We start from the raw sequence: 22,381 nt of genomic DNA, 5'->3' as shown, positions 1-22,381 counted from the left end.
AAATCACAGCGTCGCAGGATTGTAATGGGTTGTCATAATGCGAAGCCACTTAAGACAAATAATACGCCGTATGTATGTGCTACACATAATGGAAAGTTTTTGAGCAAGGGCAGGTTGAATTGTCCTGAACGTCAACAAACATTGTGTCGCTCCACTGTCATCACGTGGGACTACTTTCTAAAAACTTTGGCGTCGGCTTACGTGATTTGAGGCTGCTTTGGGAGGTGTGTTTTTTGAAATGATGACACCTCGGAGTACTCAAAAAGTCACTACCTGATCATGGATGAAGCTAGCCCCTTAGGTGTATACTTAGTTAAATCGGGCAGTAAAGGTGATCGGCTTCTCTTCCGGTACCCGTACGCCGTCGACACGGAAAGTGACTCGCATGCCAACAGTGAGTTAAATGACCTGCAATGCCGGCGGCGGCAGCAGCTGTTTTTAAGCGTGTTCGTCAGTTGCGCACGCACTTGTAAAGACCACGTGGAGTATTTATGCACTCGAATTTGCACTTTTTCAGGGAAGCGGACCAACCCGTACTCGCTCGCTGTGAACGAAGACACGCTGAATATAACGAGGTGCGAACCAAACTTTGCAACCGCCGCGAACGAACTTATTCCTGCTCTCCCGTCTCTGGCCAAACCACACGTTATGGTTTCTTTTAATTTCTCTTTTCAGAGCCAGGAGCTGTTCTGAGATTTCCGACAAAAACTTAGTTTTGTAAGTATGCAAGGCGCACTGCCCTTGTGAGTTCAGCTTGAAATGCATGAATATCGTACTGCGATGTTTAGGCCAGCTTTGGAACGTTTCACTTACAATTTTTAACATGCCGAACACTTAAAGATAACTTAATTGAATTGTGAAAATCTACAAGCACTCGGCAGTACTTGCTTTCTTCTTTTTGATGACACGTGAATTTTATAAGTGTTTCGTTTAAGTGTAGCACACACGTTCATACCAAGAAGAGCTGATAGGTGCAAAATAAAATTCTCAAGAGGCAGTTACTGCATAGGCACACATGTGCTTCGTTCCATATTTTGTGAATGTTTTAGTGTTTTTCAATGTGTTTTGAACGAAATCTATGGCCTTTCACTTGCTTTGCTTTAAAAGCTTTGTTGAGATCTCTCTGTGCACATTTAGGTGATAAATGTTTCCTTCTTGTCTTGTGGCAGAATCTCGGACAAAGCCCTCTCGAATCTCTTTGCCACAAAGAGTGAACTCTGCAACAGAAAGTTTGAACTGAAGGTGAATGATGTACGGTTTGTGGGCCACCCCGTCCAGCTGTGTTCGAAGCGGGAGACTTCGACATTTCTCATGTTCAATGTCGTCTTCGCCCTCAAGGTATAGCTAATATGTTCGAATGTGAATGTATGCGGACTTGTTCTTGGTTAGTGAGAGATGTCAACATTTTAACAGAATGGCAAGCTGGGCAAGTGGGTATGAATGCAATGCAAAAAGCAGTGAAAGAAACAAAAAACAAACATTGGTATGTATGCAGTGTAGAAAGCGGTGGCCAATGTACTGCAACTTCACCTGCTCGTTGACTAGTCGTCGAGGTGTCGACAAGACTGTGTACTGGTGCTTGCTTTCTGACTACTCATCGCAACGTATCATTGCACAAACTTCAATAGTTCTGTCACATCTTTCTTGCGCGCTCTGTGTAGGCCTATGCCAGTCACGACATTGTCAACTTTTACCACGACTTCACACACAAGATTGCGATAGCCCTGTCTTCTGAAGAGAATCGCTGCAACTATCTTAGCTATGAGCTCAAAGGCATGCTGCGAGCCCATGACGACACTGTGGCCATGCCTGAAGGTGAGCTCTCTACTCGTTTCCTTCATTTATAAAGCTGCTTGTGGTGATTTTTGTTGGCAACGTTCGTGGTGTCGGAGAGCTTTCTTTCAAGGTGCCTTTGAGCGTCAGCAATAGTATCGGAAATCAATTGATCAGTCAAATTCATCTAAAAGAATGTGTTTAAAAAATGGTTGTTTTTCTTTAGAGACATGGGGGGGTAGGGTCCAGAGGTGGTGCATTCTCATGCAAGCCTTACTTACTGCAATCTGACATAGCCAACACTTCTGCAGAAGCATTGAAAGTTGAGCTAGTTGGTGTTAATTCATTGTGGCTAAACAGCTTAAGGAAGCATGTACTCGGGAAAAATGGGACGAAATGGGGTGCTGACTGTCAACTAAAGCTTATTGGCATGTGTGTATATATATAAATATGACAAATACATGAGCAGGATATCACCGTTATCACATAAAAACGTCAACGACAAGCAAGAAGCAAAAAACAGGGAGTTGTAACATATCCAGCATAGCCACCTCCTTCGGCGACAACATGATCGAAGCCTGGCTTATGCACTCATAACCCGCGTTGATAATATAATAAGCCTCAATTATCAGTCTAGTGAGAGCATGCTTATCCTTAACCCCTTAAGCGCTTTGGATGAGCCTAGTTTGTCCTCTATGCCTTTCCCAGCCCGTCTCTCTCTCTCTCCCTTTCTAGCTCTCGTCAGCGCGATATTGGTAAACCTTGATTTAAACGAGTTCAGCTCGTCCACGGCAATCTATCTGTTTTCAAAACAATTTGGACAAACAGAATGCGTTCACTTCTGCTGCATAGATAACAGCACTTTGTTAGCGCTCAAACATGGCCTTCGTGGAATCGCGCTCTTTGGGTGCCCTTTGGCAGCAGCTATTCTGAGATGGTATCTTCCACTGACAGCTTGCCTGTGGGTCGCGCAGAGCCTGGTGCAAGCCATCTGGTAAAGGAGCTTCATGAAATTTCACGCACTTTGTGACCGGCCTTAGCAGAAGAAGAATGGGTGAAAAACTTGCTTTGGTGCCGAACTTTGCTTCGCATAGTAGTTGATTTTGAAGGACTGTAATGTAAAGCCTCTTCCTCGTTTCAGACTGTGCCATTTGCGGCAACGACACACTTTGAAATTGCCTAGTACAGGTAGACTTTATTGAAATATTACTTGTTCTGTTTAGCCACATTTTTGTAGCTCTCTGTTACGAATGGACACGGTCTATGTACTGAACGATTTTCCACTCCTGCTTGGGCCACATCTTGCCCTGCAGTAGCTTGTAAATAATAAAGTAAAATAAAAAGCATTTATATTGTTTAGTGAAGAGATAAAATGAGGTTTGCAGCATAAAGTGTGAAGTGAATTCTTTTTTTTAATACACTTTGTTAGTGTTTTGAAGAAATTGATGTTTGAAAATGTGCCATAAAAAAGAAGCGAAATAAGGTTACTTGTCGTCAAAGAAATAAAGTGCTCAAGGGGTTAAACAGCTTCGTAGTTTCCTGAAACTTAAGGTAGCACTGAGATCGGCTGTGTGTGGCCAGGTGGGCTAAATCACTTGTTTTTATTGCAGGCGCATCCTTGGCCCAACGTTTGTTCAGGCACCTGCCCGTCTGTCCTATATATCACTTCCCACGGGACAAAGGTAGGGAATAGATGAGGCCTGTTGCACAGCTGACAAATAATGCGTTGATGTAGCTGCAAAGGCAAATGGTGAAAGGAAAAGGCAGTTGCCTTTGGGTCCTGCAGTTAATCACCTTTTATCGGATGGGCTCACACGACTGAAACTGGACGAAGAGGGTTTCTTTGTTGTTTTCGAAAGCGCATTCTCAGAAAAGGCACGTGATGCAGTTGACAAGAACTTCGAGCTTGTGGATGCCAAGGTGAAGGTGCAGGCAATGACACTGCTTAAGCGTCAGTAATTTAGAGGACCTAGCGGCATCCATATGCAAACCTAAGCTAGTGAAACCACAGGTGCTGTACGTCACTAAGACGTATAAAACTGGGATGCCCCTGGGAGCCGTAGTTTTCAAAAGAGGCACTTGACAACACCATGTTTCCAGCTTCCTGCCATTGAATTTGGCCTCGTTAGACGTCAAGGATCCCTTCCTGTTGTATAGTTTCAATGTGTTAGTGGAATTCCTTACGGAGCACAATCCGGGACACTTCCAAGGCCATGTATATTGAAATGGGAGACCTGTTTTATTTTATACCGCATACTGAGCTTTTGAAGTCTGTTAAGAAGTGTACTACAGAAGAGAAGGACAAGCTTGTGTTTATACAAAAGTGCGGAGTGCCTGTCGAAGCTTTTTCAATGTTGCTTAGCTTTGGTTCATATTCTGCCTCGGTTGGACGGGCCAACAGTTTCATCGTGCAGGATTCTGGGATCTGCATAGGATTTAAAGAGACACTAATGGCATATATTAAGTCAAGCTAAAGTGATAGATTAGTGCTTCAGAATCACCAAGGCATCAATGTTATCGTAAACAGAGCCTTAGTAATCAAGTAATTGAGATAAATACAGGACACAATTAGAGACTTCCCTGGCACATCCAAGTACTTGCCTTATGACAAAGGCACTCCTCATTTAAACTTTGTTACTAGTGCTCAACCGCTCATAATAAAAAAATCATTGTATTGCATTATAAGATGAAAAAAAAAAAAGCTACTTGTACAGTTCTATTTCACTTAAAAAAAACAAAGAAAAGCTCATTGACGTTACCCTCGACTACGATGCGGGCAGTAAGGTTTTGTTTTCACTCGACTCTTTGCTACCCGCGCTTTCGGGTTTCAGTAGTTTTGTTATGGTGTAGTGCTGCGCTGGTTTTGTTGGCGAAACTCGCACAAACTGCAAGTAGCAGTGAATTACACTTCCATCTGATGTCACAAAATGCCCGAACAATCTACACCACTTGACCAAAAGCAGGTGCAGTGGCACATTCACTGCTCTGTCTTGACTTGGTTTCTCCATGGCTGCACATTTACGTTTTGTACAAAGAACTGTACCACACTGTCTTTTGGCCATCATTGTACTTACCGGGGGACTCACCCTGCACCACTTTCTCGCCCCATTTCTTTTTTTATTATCAATAAATGTTTATTCCTCCTCCTTTACTCACCAATGGCAACCAAGGACTGTGATGGCTTATTTCAATGTGACTACTCCCTGGTAAAGTGGCCAGAGATTAAAGTTGCAATTCGGACTCTTCAGATGTAATTTTTTCGTAAACTAAGTCTTTTCTTAGCATCAAACAAGCGTTGCGAGGTTTCTGGAATGGTATTTAAACAGTCCACGTTGGCGTAGTACTTGTCTTTAGTATCCCTTTAAATTGGCACCCATCTTGAGCAGTATCTTCTTCAGTGGTGTCCACAGGTCTATTCAGTGCAACTCAAGTCGTTTAGCTCTGAGTGTACTGGTACATTGAAGATTACTTGCTGTCTTTGGAGAAGTTTGAACTCAACATCAAGGCCACAGATGTTCTCAAGATGTTTAAGGAATGGTGTCTTGGCCTGAAGTTCACCTTTGTGCTGCCTAGGGAAAAAAGTGTAATAATAAACATGTGTGCTCAGTGTACTCACCCCACTCGAAAAGCCACTTCTTAATTATGTGTTAGCACAATGTAAGCTTGTGAAGAATGGCATTTGTTTTTTGTTTGTCTGCGCCAAATAATCGTGTGCATGTGTTGAATCAAGGTTTTACTAGTCATCTGGTGAAGGGCTGCAGGCTATCCCGAGCACTGTGTTGTGTCCGCTTGTAAAAGATTTGTAAATGTAGTCAAGTATGGTCAAGGAAACGGAGGCCCGCGCACCATCACCTGCATGTGTAAAGACAGTCCCGTATGTGAATAAATTCTTGCATGGCCTATAAGAGGTGGCCAGTCGCTATGGCGTGGATCCTGTTTTCAGCACCTCTGCATTTGGGCAGTTTGTGCTCTGCATTGCAGCAAAAAGTTGAAAACGATGCGACTATCTCACGAAGCGGCTGTGTGGAGAAGCATGTGAAACCCTCTGTCAGGTGTGCAACAAGCCTCGTCTATTTCATGCCTTTGTCATGTGGGAAGCAATATATAGATCTGCAATAAAAAAAGAGTGATTTAGCCCATCTGGCCTCGCACTGCTGCTCGTGCTAATGCTATCCTAAGTTTCAGGAGACTACGGAGTTGTTTAAGGACAAGAATGATCTTACTAGATCGATAATTGAGGCATGTCATTTATTAAACGCTGGTGATGAGTGTGTAAGCCAGGCTTCAGTCATGTCGCCCAAGGAAGGCTTTGCTGGATGCATCATGACTTTGTTTTTTTTTTTTTGCTTGCTGTTTGTTATTTTTGTGTGATAGTGCTCATACTCTGCCTATGTATTTGTGCACGTCGCAATAAACTTTAGTTTGACGTCGGTACACTGTCTTGTCCAATGTTCCCTGTGTGTGCGTTTTCTTGTGCTGCTTAGCCGCAGGGGATTTATTCACTGTAACATGCCATCGCACTGTAAATATTGGGCTGTTGAGCCAGTAAATTCTGTTCAGTGTAACAGTTTGTCCTCTTTTAGTTCAAGGGCAGCATTCTCGGTTATTTACTTTCGGGTTCCTGATGCAGTGCTAAGGTGGCATGCTTGCGACTGCACCTGGAATGCTGTTGCCAGAAGGTGGCGACGTGCCGGGAGTCGTAGTCATGCGAAACCTTGTGAAAATGATTGCGTCCCTGAAAGGAAAGAACCAAGAGTACCGCCTTCAGTTGCACATGATCCCTTATTGTGAAATCTGTAATTTGTGAAATACAGAGCGTTTCTGTTCAAAATAAGCTCATGCAATTTTTTCTAGTTGAGCCAACATATATCTGCTACACTGAATTCTATACCTCAGAAATCTTGTTTATGCTTGGGAAACATTGCATAGCCTTTTGTAGCGTTTTTGTTATGCTGGACTGAGTTTTTTAGTTCTAAATAGTTCGTTAAGCCAATTAATAATTGATTAGTTACTCTACTAAACAAGTTATAAGTCAAGTGAAATTTCATTGTTTGTCATGTGTACATGCACTCCATGGCCAAAAATAAAGATGAACAAGTTATAATTTTTTTGTGATGTGGAACTGTGTTTGGGCATTACAAGGTTATAACTTGCAGCAGAAACTGATTTCATCTTGCTTGCTGTTCAAATTCATGTAGTGTTGAAGAATCGCTGCTAAGTCTTTTTAACAAATGATTTATTACTAGTTAGCTTGTAAATTTTGTAAGTTTGTTGCCCAGTCTTCGATTCTGGAGTGTACGTCCAGTTGGCTTGGATACATTTGCTACCAAAATGCATCGTAAAATACATTGGTGTTCTACATAGCTTTGTACCTGTTCTGTGTACCGCAAAGTTTTTCGAGGAAAATTAGGGCTGCGCTTGTGGATCGCCATATTTACTTGAATGTAGGCCAATGTTTTTCTCGGAAAAATATTGTATGAAAGCTGTGGGTCAGCTTAGATGATAAAATTCAGACTCTGAACATCATCTTTCGGCCACAGTACAGATGAGACAACAGAAGGGTCTTTTCAACTGTGCTGGAAAGCGCATGGCTTTTACTGTAATGTGAAAAAATTGGCACCATGAGGAGCCAATTTCTTCAAAACACCATGAGAAATGGAAGTGTCTAACATTATAGGAAGGTGAGTGAGGTTGCAAACATTTGGGGCATTGCTCAAAGCAAGTTCAGACAACTGTCTACTTAAACATATCGACAAAACGTAACAAAATGCATATTCTTGTTGCAGTCAAATGAATATTTTTTTTGCATTTGGCTTACATTCGAGGAAATTTTTTTTGTATTTTCTGCTGATCTTCCCGATGATGGGGGTTGGCCTAGATTATAGAGTACATACGATAATGCATTCAAGGAAATTAGGAGCAGACCACCAATGCATTTCACTGCAAATTTGTAGACAAATACGACTTGCTTATTGCTGTCTCTTGTTATCTGCACTTACCCAGACAGTGGGGAATCACCATACTACCTGATCCTAAAACGCAGTCAGCTGGCCCGGGACTTGCAGCGGGCATACAATGAGTAAGTTGGCCTTGTTGTTTTTATTAGAGCTCAATGACACATTGTGGCATAAATCACATGGAAGAGAAAGAAAAAAAAAATTGTGCCTGAGCAATGTGTTACAAGTGATGTTAGAAGGCATCTGCGCACCCTCAGGCGTCGGTATATAAATATGAAGTATGTGTTCTGAAATAAAATAGCTGCGAATGCAGCGAGTGTCGTCTTTTCTTGTGCGTCTTCACTGTGTCCGTGTCAGTGTGCTGCTTCACCAGCAAGGTATGATGGCTAATCACCAACTAGCCCAACATTCGACATTACTTACTAAGGCAGTCTTCTTCGAACAATGACTGGGAACTGTGTGGTGAATTAAGAAGTTGTGGTCACTGATCAAGCCAAGGTGAAAAAAAGCAGACGTTTCGACACTGTACGAGGTTTCTTGGGCACACTTGAGATGAATAGGTGCACTCGGATTTTAGTGGATCCTGCAGAACTGTAATCTTGTTTGCCAAGCTGACCTCTGTCTGGTGGTAACGGTGGTGCGAACACCTTTTATATCTTCTATCTGAAGACACACTTGCACCTTGTCCGCAGCCAATACTTGGTCATAATCTGTCGGCAGGCGCTTTTCCCAATTGTAATGCTGCCTTTTGTGCAAGGTAGTTAGTGCGCATGTTGAAGGTAATTGTCCTGCGTTAAGTGTTTGTGTGTCTTCTGAGGTGGAAAGCGTAGATTTGTAGAATTGTAGAAATGAAATGTAGATGGGGCTGCTGCGGTGAGATCGCACGTGACAGACGGTTACCACCCTTGCTTGGGCAAGTGGGTAATGCGATGAAGTGCACTTATGAATTATGAAGTGGGCCTGTACTTAGTTGCCCATGTCCTCATGATTAAACAGCCGTGTCATTTAGCATGTCAAAGCGAGTGCCAAAATTAATGTGGTAGCAGTGAGTGTTTTGCACCATGAACTTTGCATGTGTACTGCAGTTTTAAAATGATGTGCTTGGTTGCCTTTGAGACTTGCTTGGCGAGGTGTTTTGTCTAATTTAATTTCTTACTGTTGACCAGCAAAGGTTTGTGGAGCCCTCGTGATGGGCACAGGAAGGAATGTATGGGGATCTTACACTGTATACACGTACGGGCTGTTTCAGGGACAACTGTCTCCAATATTATATAAAGCAATATCAGAGCAAAAATAACTTTTGCTAGCCCAAAGTCGTAGCGGTTGCAAGCTTCAGAATTAATACAATGTTTGCCAGTGAGATCTCGATGACTAACCTTTACTAATTACTAACCTAAGTGCATATTGGTACTGTGGAATCGAAGGTGCCCACGTCTCAAGGCATATCTACTCAGCAAGAATCCTGAGACTGACACCAGGTTAAAAATATCTATGCCCAAAGTTGTGGTGAAAAGCGTTGGCATTCTGCTAATTGTTTTCCCCAAAAGCCTTCTTTATGTACTATGGCACCAAATAATGCAAAACTCATACCTGCGGGCTCATTTCATGGAAAAATACCATGCCACATTCAAGGGCTGTCTTAGAATTACTACTGCTCAGTATTTATGTAAGAGCAACTACTTGCACTCTGCAGCATTTGCCAGACAGCAGAGAATAAGCCTGTGCTTGCCTCAGTGTCTCGTGTGTCTCCACTCATGCGTGGCATGCGCATGTGATCCAGGCACGAGTGCACATTTAATTTTGCCTTCTTTCTCGCTGCAGTTACACACATGAGCAGATGGTGGCATTTATATTTTAGTGCCAGATGATGCTCTTACTTTGTATCCCCATGAGTCATGTGGTGTGAGTTGCCTGCTGTGTGGCGATTCCCACCTTTGCGACACGGTGCAATATTCAATTATTCAATACCTACTAGTGGACACATCCTGAGCACTGATTGCAAGTGTTATGTGTGCACTATGGTAAATAATTAAAGAACAACTAGTGAAAATTAGTTGATTCATTATCCAACTGGCCGCTATGCACAACTTTCAGGTTTCTAATGAAGTTTCTGATAAATAGTTTTCAGTTTTTTTGGCAACTTGCAGCAACATTGTGGTCATTGCAGGCTGCACAGCAGTGGTTCAGTACAGCTGCACATCAATCGTTGGATCAACGTCTCCTTCTGCCTACCACACAAGGTCCACCGGCTGCACCTGGCGAGAAGCTGTGTCAAGGTGACTTGCTTCTTTTTATTTTGTGCCATCGTGCACCAACTCCAGCTGTAGGCTGCAGGGTTGAAGACTTCAACAGCTCAGCAGTGCGAGCATACAAAATGGCATTTATTGTTCCTTCTATACTATAATGGTAGCTAGCCGATATGCAAGAAATAGTCCTTCGTTGAGGCATGCCGAGGAATCGAGGGAGTTCGAGTTATCACCCAAGGATACTGAGCGAATCTGTTGCCCATACTAGACTTTGAGGCCTAAGTCATTTGTGGTCGGGGTCTCACAAACAGAAGCGCATCCGAGTGAACGCGTTTGCCCACGGCTACGCGACTCTTCAAAGTCTATTGAGAAGCCATCTGCAGGATAGTTCTGTGAAATTCACTGGTGAGTGGTCGCCGGTTGGTCCCTGTGTGTAGACAGCCACTGCGAAAAAGGGGATAGTAAATGCCTCCTGCACCTAAGTTACACACAATGTCAAGTGTCGCTAGCGTCTGAACACATGCATTATGTTTTGTCATAGCTGCAGAACTACACAGACTTCCACCGTCGTGTTCATGTGATGTAGGAAAGTTGACCGTTAGGAGACATGAGTCATGTGGGGAAGACGAATGTCAGGGGAAGCGAGAGGAGTCGTATCACCCTTTAAGGCAATATGTAGTAGTGTGCCAGTCATACTTGGTGACATTGCAACATTTTGCATTGAATGATTAAGTCATGCTACTGAAGTCACAAACAGGAACACTGGCACATAAATGCGAGACAAACACAGACCATGCACAATAGCAACTGGCCATTTACTCGACACTGGTCAAGCAAATGAATCAAGACGTGTGGTACCGTCTAGCCACACTGTCATTTGAATCAAAAAACAACTGGAAGGTTTGCACAAACGTGCAGTTTTTCCGAAATGGCTAGGACAAGATGTTTAACAGTGCTTCGCCATTAAACATTTCGGCTCATATACTTTTGAAATTGTGTGCATAAAAGAAACTTGCATGCACATGACAGTTTTTCTTCAGTCAGACAAGGCAGAAAGGAACTGCTCAAATAATAGTCATTTGTACAACTGTGTTTTGTGTGTGTTATGTCAAATAGCAACAAATCCCTTAAAAAGCGAGAAGCGAGTGGAAGACGACGAAGCACGTAAGCTGCACGCTCTACTTCTGGCCCGCCATTAAAGAGAAGCGTCTATTTTGTAAGACTCGTCTTCAATCTACGTTACACTATTATGCTTTCTTCATTGCAGCTACTGCTCTGAGATGCTGTACTTTGCCGTTAAACATATTGTACTAGCCATTTCTGGAAAACTACATGTTTGTACAAACCTGCCAGCTCTTTGACACGATAGTATCTTTGTTATATTCAACATTTGTTATAAGCATAGACTTTGATATTTGCGGGGGGAAAATTGCACTCAGGTCTATGTGACAGAAATGAAAGCAGGATATCTACAATGAGCCAGCAAAGGCTCTCCTGTTACTTTCACTCATTCGTCAGTGGCTTGCTGTGCCAATACATACTTTATACAACAACAGTAAGTTTTAAATGGGCCTTGTTCCTTTGTTAATATGTGAGCGTGTGATCATTGTTCTCACACGGGATTGGCACATTAGCTTGCTGGCAGCGGACTACCCAAGCCAGGCCACTGCCATGACGCGCACACACGTCCAGAATGTGCTGTTCTTCAAGTTGATCGTGCCAAGTAGCTACCAGAATATGTACTTTGGGCTGTCGACTGAACACATATTGTTTTGCTGCAAGAAATATTGGCTTGCATTTTACAGCGAAGCTGTTTATGGCTAGGCTTTCATGCTTTTTTGTTCTGCGTCAACAAAAACTATCATCATCAGCAATGACTCATATGTCCCTAAGCAAGCAAAAAATGCAATGTGTCATCTATCCCTTTCGTAACGCAGAGGATATATATATATATATATATAGATACTATCGTGTCATATATATATATATATATATATATATATATATATATATATATATATATATATATCCTCTGCGTTACGAAAGGGATGACACATTGCATTTTTTGCTTGCTTAGGGACATATGAGTCATTGCTGATGATGATATCATATATATATATATATATATATATATATATATACATATATATATATATATATATATAATAATAATAATATTTGGGGTTTTACGTGCCAGAACCACTTTCTGATTATGAGGCACGCCGTAGTGGAGGACTCCGGAAATTTTGACCACCTGGGGTTCTTTAACGTGCACCTAAATCTAAGCACACGGGTGTTTTCGCATTTCGCCCCCATCGAAATGCGGCCGCCGTGGCCGGGATTCGATCCCGTGACCTCGTGCTCAGCAGCCCAACACCATAGCCACTGAGCAACCACGGCGGGTACATATATATATATACATATATATATATATTGTAACGGATGCGAAAGGCACGGACAAGAAGAGAGAAGACGTAGAGAACGAGGAGTTTGAGAGGCCGGGCTGCGCTACGATCACGCTACGATCATCGTCCATCACCTGTAAATAAAACCATTTCTTCGCAACTCCTTGTAACAGTTGTGGTGGAAGGTGCGAGGTAATCGACACCCGAAGACGGAGGCTGAACCACAAGTTATATGACGGAGCTGTCGCCTTGCTGGACTCTCACCAAATCCACCGGAGCTGAATATGTCCCACGACGCAGACGAACAACGGCCCATTCCAACTGCTGCCCCGACAAGTTCTGTTCTGCAACTGAGAGATGCGCGTCCCTTCGCCGGGAGATCAGACGAAGACTTCGAGGAATGGCTCATCCATTACCACCGGGTGAGTGCCGCCAACAAGTGGAACAGCACTTCTCAGCTTTCGAACGTCGTGTTCTTTCTAACGGATACTGCATTGTTGTGGTTCGAGAACCACGAGGAAATGTTCACAACATGGGAAAGATTTGTTTTGGAAATCAAAGAGTGATTCGGCGACTCTGCGACGAAAAAGAAAAGGGCAGAACAGACGCTACTGCAATGTGCGCAAGTGCCAGGCGAAACATGCACGACCTACATTGAGGCAGTAACAAAACTGTGTAGGATGGTGGATTCTGGAATGTCCGAGGAAAACAAAGTCGGGCACATCCTAAAAGGAATTGCCGAGGATGTTTACAATTTCCTCATCGCAAAAGACAACCTGGCTTCCGTCACGGACATGATTCGGCACTGTCGCACTTTCGAGCAACTAAAGACAAGGCGCATAACGCTGAAGTTTGGCAGGCTAGCCAATGTGACGACAGTTGCAAGCGTTGACAGCCACCAGCCCCTTGATCTTGCATCAACTATCAGACAAATAGTTCGGGAAGAACTCAGCCTGCACGCGCAAGTGACACATCCAGGCACTCATAGCTTCCGCCTACCACCAGATTTTGAGCCAAACGTGGCATCCTTCTCCCCGTATCCTGCGGCGAGGGGCACTGAGGTTTATGAACTCGCGCCCCGACAGCAGCCACGTCCCTACGACAGAGGCCCTGCTTATGACGCTTGGCCACAACGAGAGCAGCCGCATTTTTACCCCCAAGGCCCTGTGACTTCTGTCAGGACGCGACAAGAACAGCACCGACCCTACTACCACGACGCGACTTATGAAAGATATAACGGATTTCAGCAAGCAGCAGAGGCACGTTATCCACATGACAACGAACTTTGTCGCCACCCGCAGCTGTCTACCATTCGTTTCGAGGAAGACCCTGTGAACTGCGACCGTCCTGTGTGCTACAACTGCGGTTCCACGGGCCATATAGCTCGGTATTGTTGCCAAGCCCGTCAATCACGTAGGACACCATCGATGTTCTCGCCATCCGGAACCCGTACTTCATATGACTTGCGGACGACCGATCTGCTTCCAAGGGATCACTTCTCACACGAGACCAGACGCAGCGATTCGCCAGCATCTGAGCGGAGTTTGACTCCACTAAATAGCCGTCCCCGTCGCTCTCTGTCCCCGTCGCTCTCCGTCCCCTCGGCACCGTTCTTCCTCACCGCCGCCGGGAAACTAGCATCCGTGGTCAATGGAGGTGTGGTCGCCGGACGGTCTTTGCAAGAAATATCTCTACCTGTTGTGATGTACAAAAACAAAGTGAATGTCTTGATTGACGGAATACCGACCATGGCGTTAGTTGATACTGGGGCAACTGTGTCTGTGATGAGCCTCGCTTTCAAAAACCGTCTAGGCCACAAAGTTATGTTTTCTTGGAACGACGGTACTACCTTTCGTGGAGTAGGCGGCGAGTGGCTTCATCCCCTTGGTGTTTGTGCTGTGAGTGTTTTGCTGGCTGGGAAAGTGTTTGTGTCGGAATTCCTTGTTCTTTCTCATTGCTCGCACGATGTTATTCTTGGTATCAATTTTCTTGAACAGTGCGGCGCTTCTGTGGACTGCGGTTGTGGCGAAATATCATTGAACAAGTTATTTATATCTGCATATTCCGAACAAAGCTCGAGTGGTGAAGACAGGGACACAGACACACTCAGTGTTCTTGATGAAGTGATTGCACCATCGTGGTGCCTGACGCCCGTTCGTGTTTGGGCAACTACTGTTGATGCTGATTGTGTTGACCTTGTAGTTAGGCCTCTTCGCATAAACTGTGCTAAAAAAAAATATACCTGTGCCCTGCTCTGTCGTGTGCATGACGAAAGGAGTTGCCATATTGTGGGTGCTGAACTGTTCCGCCACGCCGGTTGTCCTTCCTCGCGGTATGAAAATTGCTCTCTTTGATAAAGCCGCATGTACAGTGGCGTAGCAACAGGGGGGGCCGGGGGGTCGTGGGGCCGTGGGCCCGTGGGCCCGTGGGCCCCGGGTGCAAGGGCCCAGCTGGGGGGGGGGGGGAGGTGTCATATACGTCTGAAGACACCCTTTCCGCCGGCTAAACCCAGGGGGGGGGACAGAAGACCTATGGGCCCTGGGTGCCAGACGACCTAGCTACGCCACTGCGCATGTAGCTCAATAGCGGCACTAATTACGGACGTCTACACAGATTGCTCTCTTTGCGATAATCGCCATTCTGAAGAGCTAATGCTTGGCATGATCAGCAACGCTCTCGGTACATCGGAATGGCAAGCACTAGTACAGGTCCTTGCCTGGCATGAGGCTGCATTTGACTTCATGCATGGAGATGCACCCCTTCATAGATAATAGAGAATAGATAGATAGAGAATAGATACCGGCTCAGCACACCCCTTCCGCCAGAAGCCCTACCGAGTGTCATCGTCCGAGCGCAAAGTTATTGCAGAGCAAGTCAAGGAGATGATGAACAAAGGTGTCGTTCAAGAGTCGTCTAGTCCATGGGCAGCCCCAGTAATCCTGGTCCGAAAAAAAGATGGCTCCTGGAGATTCTGTATGGATTACAGACATCTAAACGCAGTGACGAAGAAGGATGTCTATCCACTAACGCGAATCGATGACATCATTGATTGCTTACACGCTGCTTCTTACTTCTCAACACTTAATTTGCGATCGGGGTATTGGCAAATACCTATGGACCCTGCCGACAAGGAAAAGACTGCTTTCGTGACTCCAGATGGCCTATTCGAATTTAATGTTATGCCTTTTGGCCTTTGCAATGCTCCTGTCACCTTTGAAAGATTCATGGACACAGTACTAAGTGGTCTAAAGTGGGAGATATGTATGTGTTACCTCTATGATGTTGTAATCTTTGGCCGCAAGTGCAGAAGAACATAACGAACGCCTCAGCCTCGTTCTCGACTGCATTGAGAAAGCTGGACTGGTTCTAAACTCAAAAAAGTGTCAGTTCGGCAAACGTCAAACACTGGTCCTGGGACACTTAGTCGACAAGGATGGCGTCAGACCCGATCCTCGTAAGATTGAAGCGGTGAGCTCCTTCAAACCACCATAGTCAGCACGAGAACTCCGCTCATTCATTGGCCTATGTTCGTATTTTCGTTGTTTTGTTCCCCGGCTTGCCGACATCGTTTACCCATTGACAAGTATTTTGCGACAAAATGCATCCTTCAATTGGACACCAGAGTGTGACGCATCATTCTCTCAACTGAAGTTTATACTAACGTCAGCACCTCTCTTGCATCACTTCGATCCATCTTGCCCGACTGAAGTTCACACTGATGCTAGTGGAATCGGGATAGGAGCGGTGCTTGTACAACGTCGCAGTGGCGCAGAACATGTCGCATATGCCAGCCGTTGCCTGAGCAAATCTGAACGAAATTATACTGTTACGGAACAGGAATGCCTGGCAGCCGTTTTCGCCATACAAAAGTTTCGGTGTTATCTTTACAGTTGACCATTCAAGATTATCACCGACCATCATTCTTTATGCTGGCTGGTCGGTTTGTGTGATCCCTCTGGTCGCCTCGCACGTTGGGCACTGCGCCTCCAGGAATACGACTTTGTGGTATCGTACAAGAGTGGCCGTCGTCACGCTGACCCAGACTGCCTCTCTCGGATTCCTCTTGCGACTACCGACTGCGATGCTGAGAATTTTGACGACTGTCTCGCTGCTGTTACTTCTGCGTTCCCTGACGCGGCAGACTTTCAGCGAGAACAACGGAATGATATTACCCTCGATCCGCTTTTTGTCGCTGCCCGTACTTCTAAAGGCAGTGGTCGCTTTACTGTCCGTGATAAATTGCTCTGCAAAACTAATTACTCCGGGCATGGAGTGGGTTTTCTGCTTGTTGTCCCAGAGAGTCTCCGCTCTGACGTTCTACGCGCCATGCATGACGATGTGGCATCCGGCCATTTCGGCTTCGTACGTACGCTGCACCGCACGCAGGAGCGCTTTTACTGGCCCAAAATGTATGAAACAACCAAGCGCTATGTCGCTAGTTGTGAAACGTGCCAACATCACAAGCGACCGACCACCGCAGCCCCGGGTCCCCCTCGGCCATTGACACCGCCCAGTACGCCGTTCGATCAAGTAGGCATTGACCTTTTGGGTCCATTCCCGTTATCTAACAACAAGAACCATTGGATAATTGTCTGCGTAGACCATCTTACACGGTATGCAGAAACTGCAGCCATACCGTCTTCCACTGCTGCTTGCGTGGCGGTCTCCCTGCTGCGTTCCGTGGTCCTTCGTCATGGTCCACCACATGTCATCATCAGCGACCGTGGTCGCCAATTCACTGCTGATTCCATTGAAGAGTTACTTCGTTTGTGCACTTCACAGTTCCATCATTCCATGCTGTATCATCCACAGACCAGTGGCCTCGTTGAAAGGATGAACAGAACGCTGACCAACATGTTTGCCATGTACATCTCCTCCAATCATAAGAACTGGGATGACGTGCTTCCGTTTATCACTTACGCATACAACACGACAAAACACGAAACCACGAACTATAGCCCATTTCATCTCCTGTATGCAAGGTTACTGCGAAGCCCTCTGGACACTTTCTTACCCTTCGTACTGCACAGTGACGATTCTGTATCGAAGACATTGTGTCTCGCCGAAGAAGCCCGTCGAATAGCTTGTCTTCGTACTCTGGCCTCGCAAAGTCGCTTGAAATCATGATACGACGACCATCACATACAAGTATCATTGGAAAAAGGTGACTTGGTCCTTCTTTGGACACTGCAATGCAAGCGTGGATTGTGCCAAAAGTTCTTGTCACAATATTCAGGCCCATTTGTAGTTGTGGACCGCCTGAGCGAACTCACTTACGTCATAGCTCGCCTCCTGTGCAATGGTCGGCGATCAAGCAGAACTCAGCTGACTCATATTGCTCGCCTGAAGCCTTTCTACCCTGCTTGTCCATCCTGACTCGCCCCACGGGCTTCGTCTGCTTGCGTAGAAATGTAACGGATACGAAAGGCGCAGACAAGAAGAGGGAAGACGTAGAGAACTAGGAGTTTGAGAGGCCGGACTGCGCTATGATCATGCTACGATCATCGTCCATCACCTGTAAATAAAACCATTTCTTCACAACTCCTTGTAACAATATATATATATATATATATATATATATATATATATTCGTTGTCACATAGTTGTCGCAGTGCACAAGAAAGTCAGAATAATGAGTCGGAGAGCAATAAACTGATGCAGTTTATTGGGTGAACTTGTGCCCGCGAGAATACTCAGTGGTGGCGGAAGTATCAAGCTTGAATGTCGCGTGTTGAATCCATCTCGACAGCTCACTCGTTTGTTATTCATAACTTGCTCCAAGAACCTTCGAGCATGTGCGTCAATCTTATCTGACGGGCCCGTCTAACGAAAGTTCAAGGATGCATGAATAGTACGAAATCGCTGGTGCGTCATTGCGCTACAACAAAAACACGATGACAAAGCAGTGCCGAAGGTGGGCAGTCAAAAAACTACAGGAGCGCATGTGGCAACATACAAAGTGTCCCACATAACTTGAGTCATGAATTTAAAAATGAAAGGCGCATCGGAAGCAAATTGAACCACATGCATACTATTCAAAATAGCCTATAGTAACTCAGGCAATTTTTTGTTTTTCCCATAACTCGCTAAATAATTAAGTTTAATTACCCAACTTTTTAATAATTGGCTGAGGACCCCAAGTATGATACGCAGATTTGTGGAGCACCTTCAGAAACCACCGATGGAGTTGTTTCCTTTACCTTACGTTTCATGTAGTCTTTTTTTTCCGGGTTGCAAAGAAAGCCCACGAAATATGAAAAAAGCCACATAACGGAGCGTTTGCGCAGTGGTATTGTGCTGCTCTCAAGCGTGCATTCGGGTGAACAAGGTCGGCTGCATCGAGACTGATGACGAAGAAGCGGCAGGGCGTTCTTTATCTCCTCGGCAGCGCTCGGCCAGCAGCATGCATTTTTGCCATCATTTGACTGGAGCCGACCTTTCAGTTCAATTCGCTTCCAACATGCCTTTCATTTTTAAATTTTTGGCTCAAGTAATGTTGGACACCCTGCACACACACAAACACACACACACACACACACAAACACACACACACACGCACGCACGCACGCACGCACGCACACACACACACACACACACACAGTCCACACAAATGTATATAAATAAATGTGTGGTTGTACCTTTGTTTAAAATTGTGTCGCCTCTGTGCTATGTACTAAACAGCTTTGCTGCTCATCCATTTTCACAGAGTGGAATGGCTCTTGATTTTTTCTTTCATCATAGCTGCAAAAGTGTTATTCAAATAACGAATGGCCAACCAAGTTTTATATTTACTTCTTTATATACAATGTTTTATTATAGTTCGACTGTTTTGCATGGTGGAACTGGAAGAAGTTGGTGTAGCAAAACAAGAGCACACCAAGAAGGTTGTCTCACAGACGGATTTTGTGCTTATGAGGCATCATGATATTTTTGTGGACATGTTGACACTGCGGGTCATTAAATAACTGTGAACTCATTTTCTGTTTCAACAGGCCGAAGCTATTCAGAAGTGCCTGACACAACTCAGGTGAGCATTTGCATTGTGTGTTCTTTTTTATGCTATGCATACTGAAATGTTCTATTCCAATTAACTGTGGTGACTGGCAAACAAAGTGCTATTTTGTTTGTGGTTTTACGTATGCTTCTTGTTCACTTGTAGCGCTTTACTAGAAACATGCAGATATTAATCACATATTATGCCGAACCTGCAATGCTATATGAGCATTATAGATGGGCAGCATGCTGGTTTAACACAGGGACATTCACCCTACAAAAAGAGCATTACGTTGACATCATTGTTAGATTATTTTTTTGAAGTTCCATTTGAGAACATAATGGCAGCTATTATTCTTGCCTTCTGTGAATGTTCGTACCAGTAGATCATTTCGAAATTCTTCTTCCTGCACAGAATATGAGGGCACTGCTGCTACGTTTATGACCTTATACTCTGCAGTTTCTCTCTTGGGGAGGGAGGTAGAGTTAGGGGGTAGGTACGCATGCACAAGAAGAAAGAAAAAACGAAATTAAAAACGTGTTGCAAAATTCACCTGTGATGATTATGAGAATGCATTAGCATTTCCAGGACATGCCATACTTTTCAGGCCATACCATTCCCTCCTGCTTTTGGTGGACCCGAGGGAGCTGGTGGAATCTCTACCTACAGACGCATCATCTGCACTTGTCCGACTCATCCACATGGCAAGCCCAATGCGCAGCCTGGTGCAACTGGCTGCAGATACGGATCTTACCCTGCGACAGGCATGTGTGGTGTTCTGACGTCTTTGAAGTTGCTTGGGGAACTTAATGTAGCTGGTTGAGCAAATTATGATACATCGCTGCTCCACCTGTGTGCATCTGGTGCTACTACAGGGGAAATAGTTTTAATTCTTGTGTGCTACAGCCAGTCTGCCTTCTCTCATTTCCATTTCTTGAATATATCTCTTTTGGCAATCAATCATCTATATAGTTTGCAAGGACAGCTATTAAGCCTTTGCTGTGAGGCCCTTGAAGAACTAGGGAGAAATGACAAAACGCAAATATAAAGGCAAGTAAGCTGCAGAGAAAACATTATAGAAGAACAGAGGTATGAACAAAAAACAAAAGGATAATGTAGTTACTTGTTAATTATACAACGCTATTTACACTGTAGCATACTGCAAGTAAGGAACTCTGGAATACAGTCAGTGATAGTTTTTCTGGACACCCGATTTTTCGAACATGCCCGATAATTCGGACGCCTTCACGGCACTGCCATGATACCCCGTAGAGCCAATGTATAAGAATGTCTGAAATTTTGGGCTCAAAAATCATTCGCCGTCTGATTTTCTGGACTTTTTGCCATGATCGCAGGTCCGAAACGGTATTGATCAAAGCCACCACTACCACCATTTTGATTATCTCGCCTCCTCAAAGAAGCACCCTCGCATGCAGATCAACTGGCAGTAGCCACCACCGCAGCAATGCTAGGCCCAGCAACTTGGATGTTCGCTACAGAGCTTTTTGCTGCTTGGTGCCGTGTTTTTTTATTGAAACAATTTGCCGCTGTTATCAATGGCACCGACTCTGCCTTTGTAATTCTTGCCAATGGCTTAAAACTTGAAAAGCACAATGCGTTGCATAATGCTGGTTTTCAAAAGTCAGCTTCGCCTCAATATAGTGATGTTACGCGGCGAATCATGCACTAAGTATTGTGGTGAAGCATACCAAGAGTGAAAAGCGGCAATTGTCACGGGGCACATTATGCACTCCTTAATTATACAACCTGCCATCTCCTGTCACAGTACGAGCACCAGTAAACCTAATAAGTGTACTGTGTAATAAGTGGCAGGCCTTCAGCGCTATTTCGGACGTGCCAGTCATGATTTGAGCGCTTGGGCGTAGTAAAAGACATGCATTTGTTTTTTCAGACTTCCCAATTTTTCGGACGTTTTCTTGGCCCCTAGGGAGTCCGAAAAATTGGATGTAGACTGTATATCAGAACAAGCAGAATACGTTATCATCGCAAACCCAATTTATTATTGAGAATTAAACCAGTCAAACCAGACGTAGCACACAGGACTGCTGACCAGTCGTTGTGTGTGCCATGTCTCGTGTCTGTTCTTCGTCTTTTGCTGGTTTAATTCTCAAGAATATGTACCAATTGACTCAGCTCACAACTCTACTACAATTTATTATGTCCACTGTGGGCCTCTTTCTGCAGTCTCTATTTATGCCTCCGATGTAGCTGCCACTTTCATGCTATGCCTGTACAAATTCCTTCATCACGTCACCTAGTTCTATGCCAATCTTGACTGCACTTCCCTTCCCTTAGCAGTCATTGTATAACTCTAAAGGACCACCACAAATTATCTGCTCTACGCGGCGCACGGCCAGCCAAACTTCATTTATTCCTGTTACTCTCAACTACAATATTTGCTCTAGGTATAATGCACACAGTTGTCTTACAGTCTTAATGTTACAACCATGACTTTTCTTTGTTCATGGGGTGATCCTTAATTCCTTCTCAAGCTTCTGTCGAACACATACTGTTAGCTTTTTAATCGAGCCACGCGCTTGAGTGAGAATTTTACTTTGCTTCATGTGTTCAAAAAGGAGTTAAGTTTGATGCTCCTTTACCATTATTTACTTTTAAAGAAAATTGTCTGCGGGCTGTGTTTGGCTGGATTGCTTATAGGAGGATTCATTGCCTCAGGTATTTCAGCTGTCAGCGCATCTGGTCTACTGGGCCAAGGCCACCATCATCTACCCTCTGTGCGAGAGCAACTGCTACGTCCTTGCTCCCAATGCGCCGACCAATCTGTGAGTTGGTTTGATCGCACTGGAACCTTAGCTAGACTGCTCGATGGAGAGAGAGAGAGAGAAAGGAAAGTTGGGTAGGTTAACCAGGTTGCATCCAGTTTGCTACCCTATCCTGAGGGAAGCAGGTAGAAAAGGGAAATAGAGAACGCTCATGACAGCATTCACAGCACATTGAAAGGAGGCCACTGAGCCCAGTCTTGAA

General features: G+C 44.6%; 1 protein-coding gene across 2 annotated transcripts in view; it reads left to right on the top strand.

Annotated features, from left to right (window-relative positions):
- Positions 1-136: 136 nt before the first annotated feature.
- Positions 137-22,381, top strand: part of Nprl3 (GATOR complex protein Nprl3) — a 36,607-nt gene continuing 14,362 nt past the window's right edge. Inside the window, exons 1-11 of one of the 2 annotated variants that reach the window (XM_075702404.1) lie at positions 137-394; positions 518-575; positions 676-717; positions 1,170-1,338; positions 1,662-1,815; positions 3,384-3,455; positions 7,777-7,852; positions 9,898-10,006; positions 19,374-19,408; positions 19,983-20,139; positions 22,073-22,179. In XM_075702404.1, coding sequence (XP_075558519.1) covers positions 280-394; positions 518-575; positions 676-717; positions 1,170-1,338; positions 1,662-1,815; positions 3,384-3,455; positions 7,777-7,852; positions 9,898-10,006; positions 19,374-19,408; positions 19,983-20,139; positions 22,073-22,179 — 1,094 coding nt within the window. In that variant the 5' untranslated portion in view covers positions 137-279. The remainder of the gene's footprint in view (positions 395-517; positions 576-675; positions 718-1,169; positions 1,339-1,661; positions 1,816-3,383; positions 3,456-7,776; positions 7,853-9,897; positions 10,007-19,373; positions 19,409-19,982; positions 20,140-22,072; positions 22,180-22,381) is intronic. The other variant, XM_075702405.1, reaches the window with a different exon arrangement.

This window comes from Dermacentor variabilis, chromosome 8 (assembly GCF_050947875.1).
Source record: "Dermacentor variabilis isolate Ectoservices chromosome 8, ASM5094787v1, whole genome shotgun sequence".
In the NCBI taxonomy this organism is placed as follows: domain Eukaryota; kingdom Metazoa; phylum Arthropoda; class Arachnida; order Ixodida; family Ixodidae; genus Dermacentor; species Dermacentor variabilis.
Note: the sequence above shows the minus strand (reverse complement) of the source record. Positions and strands in the feature narration are given on the sequence as shown.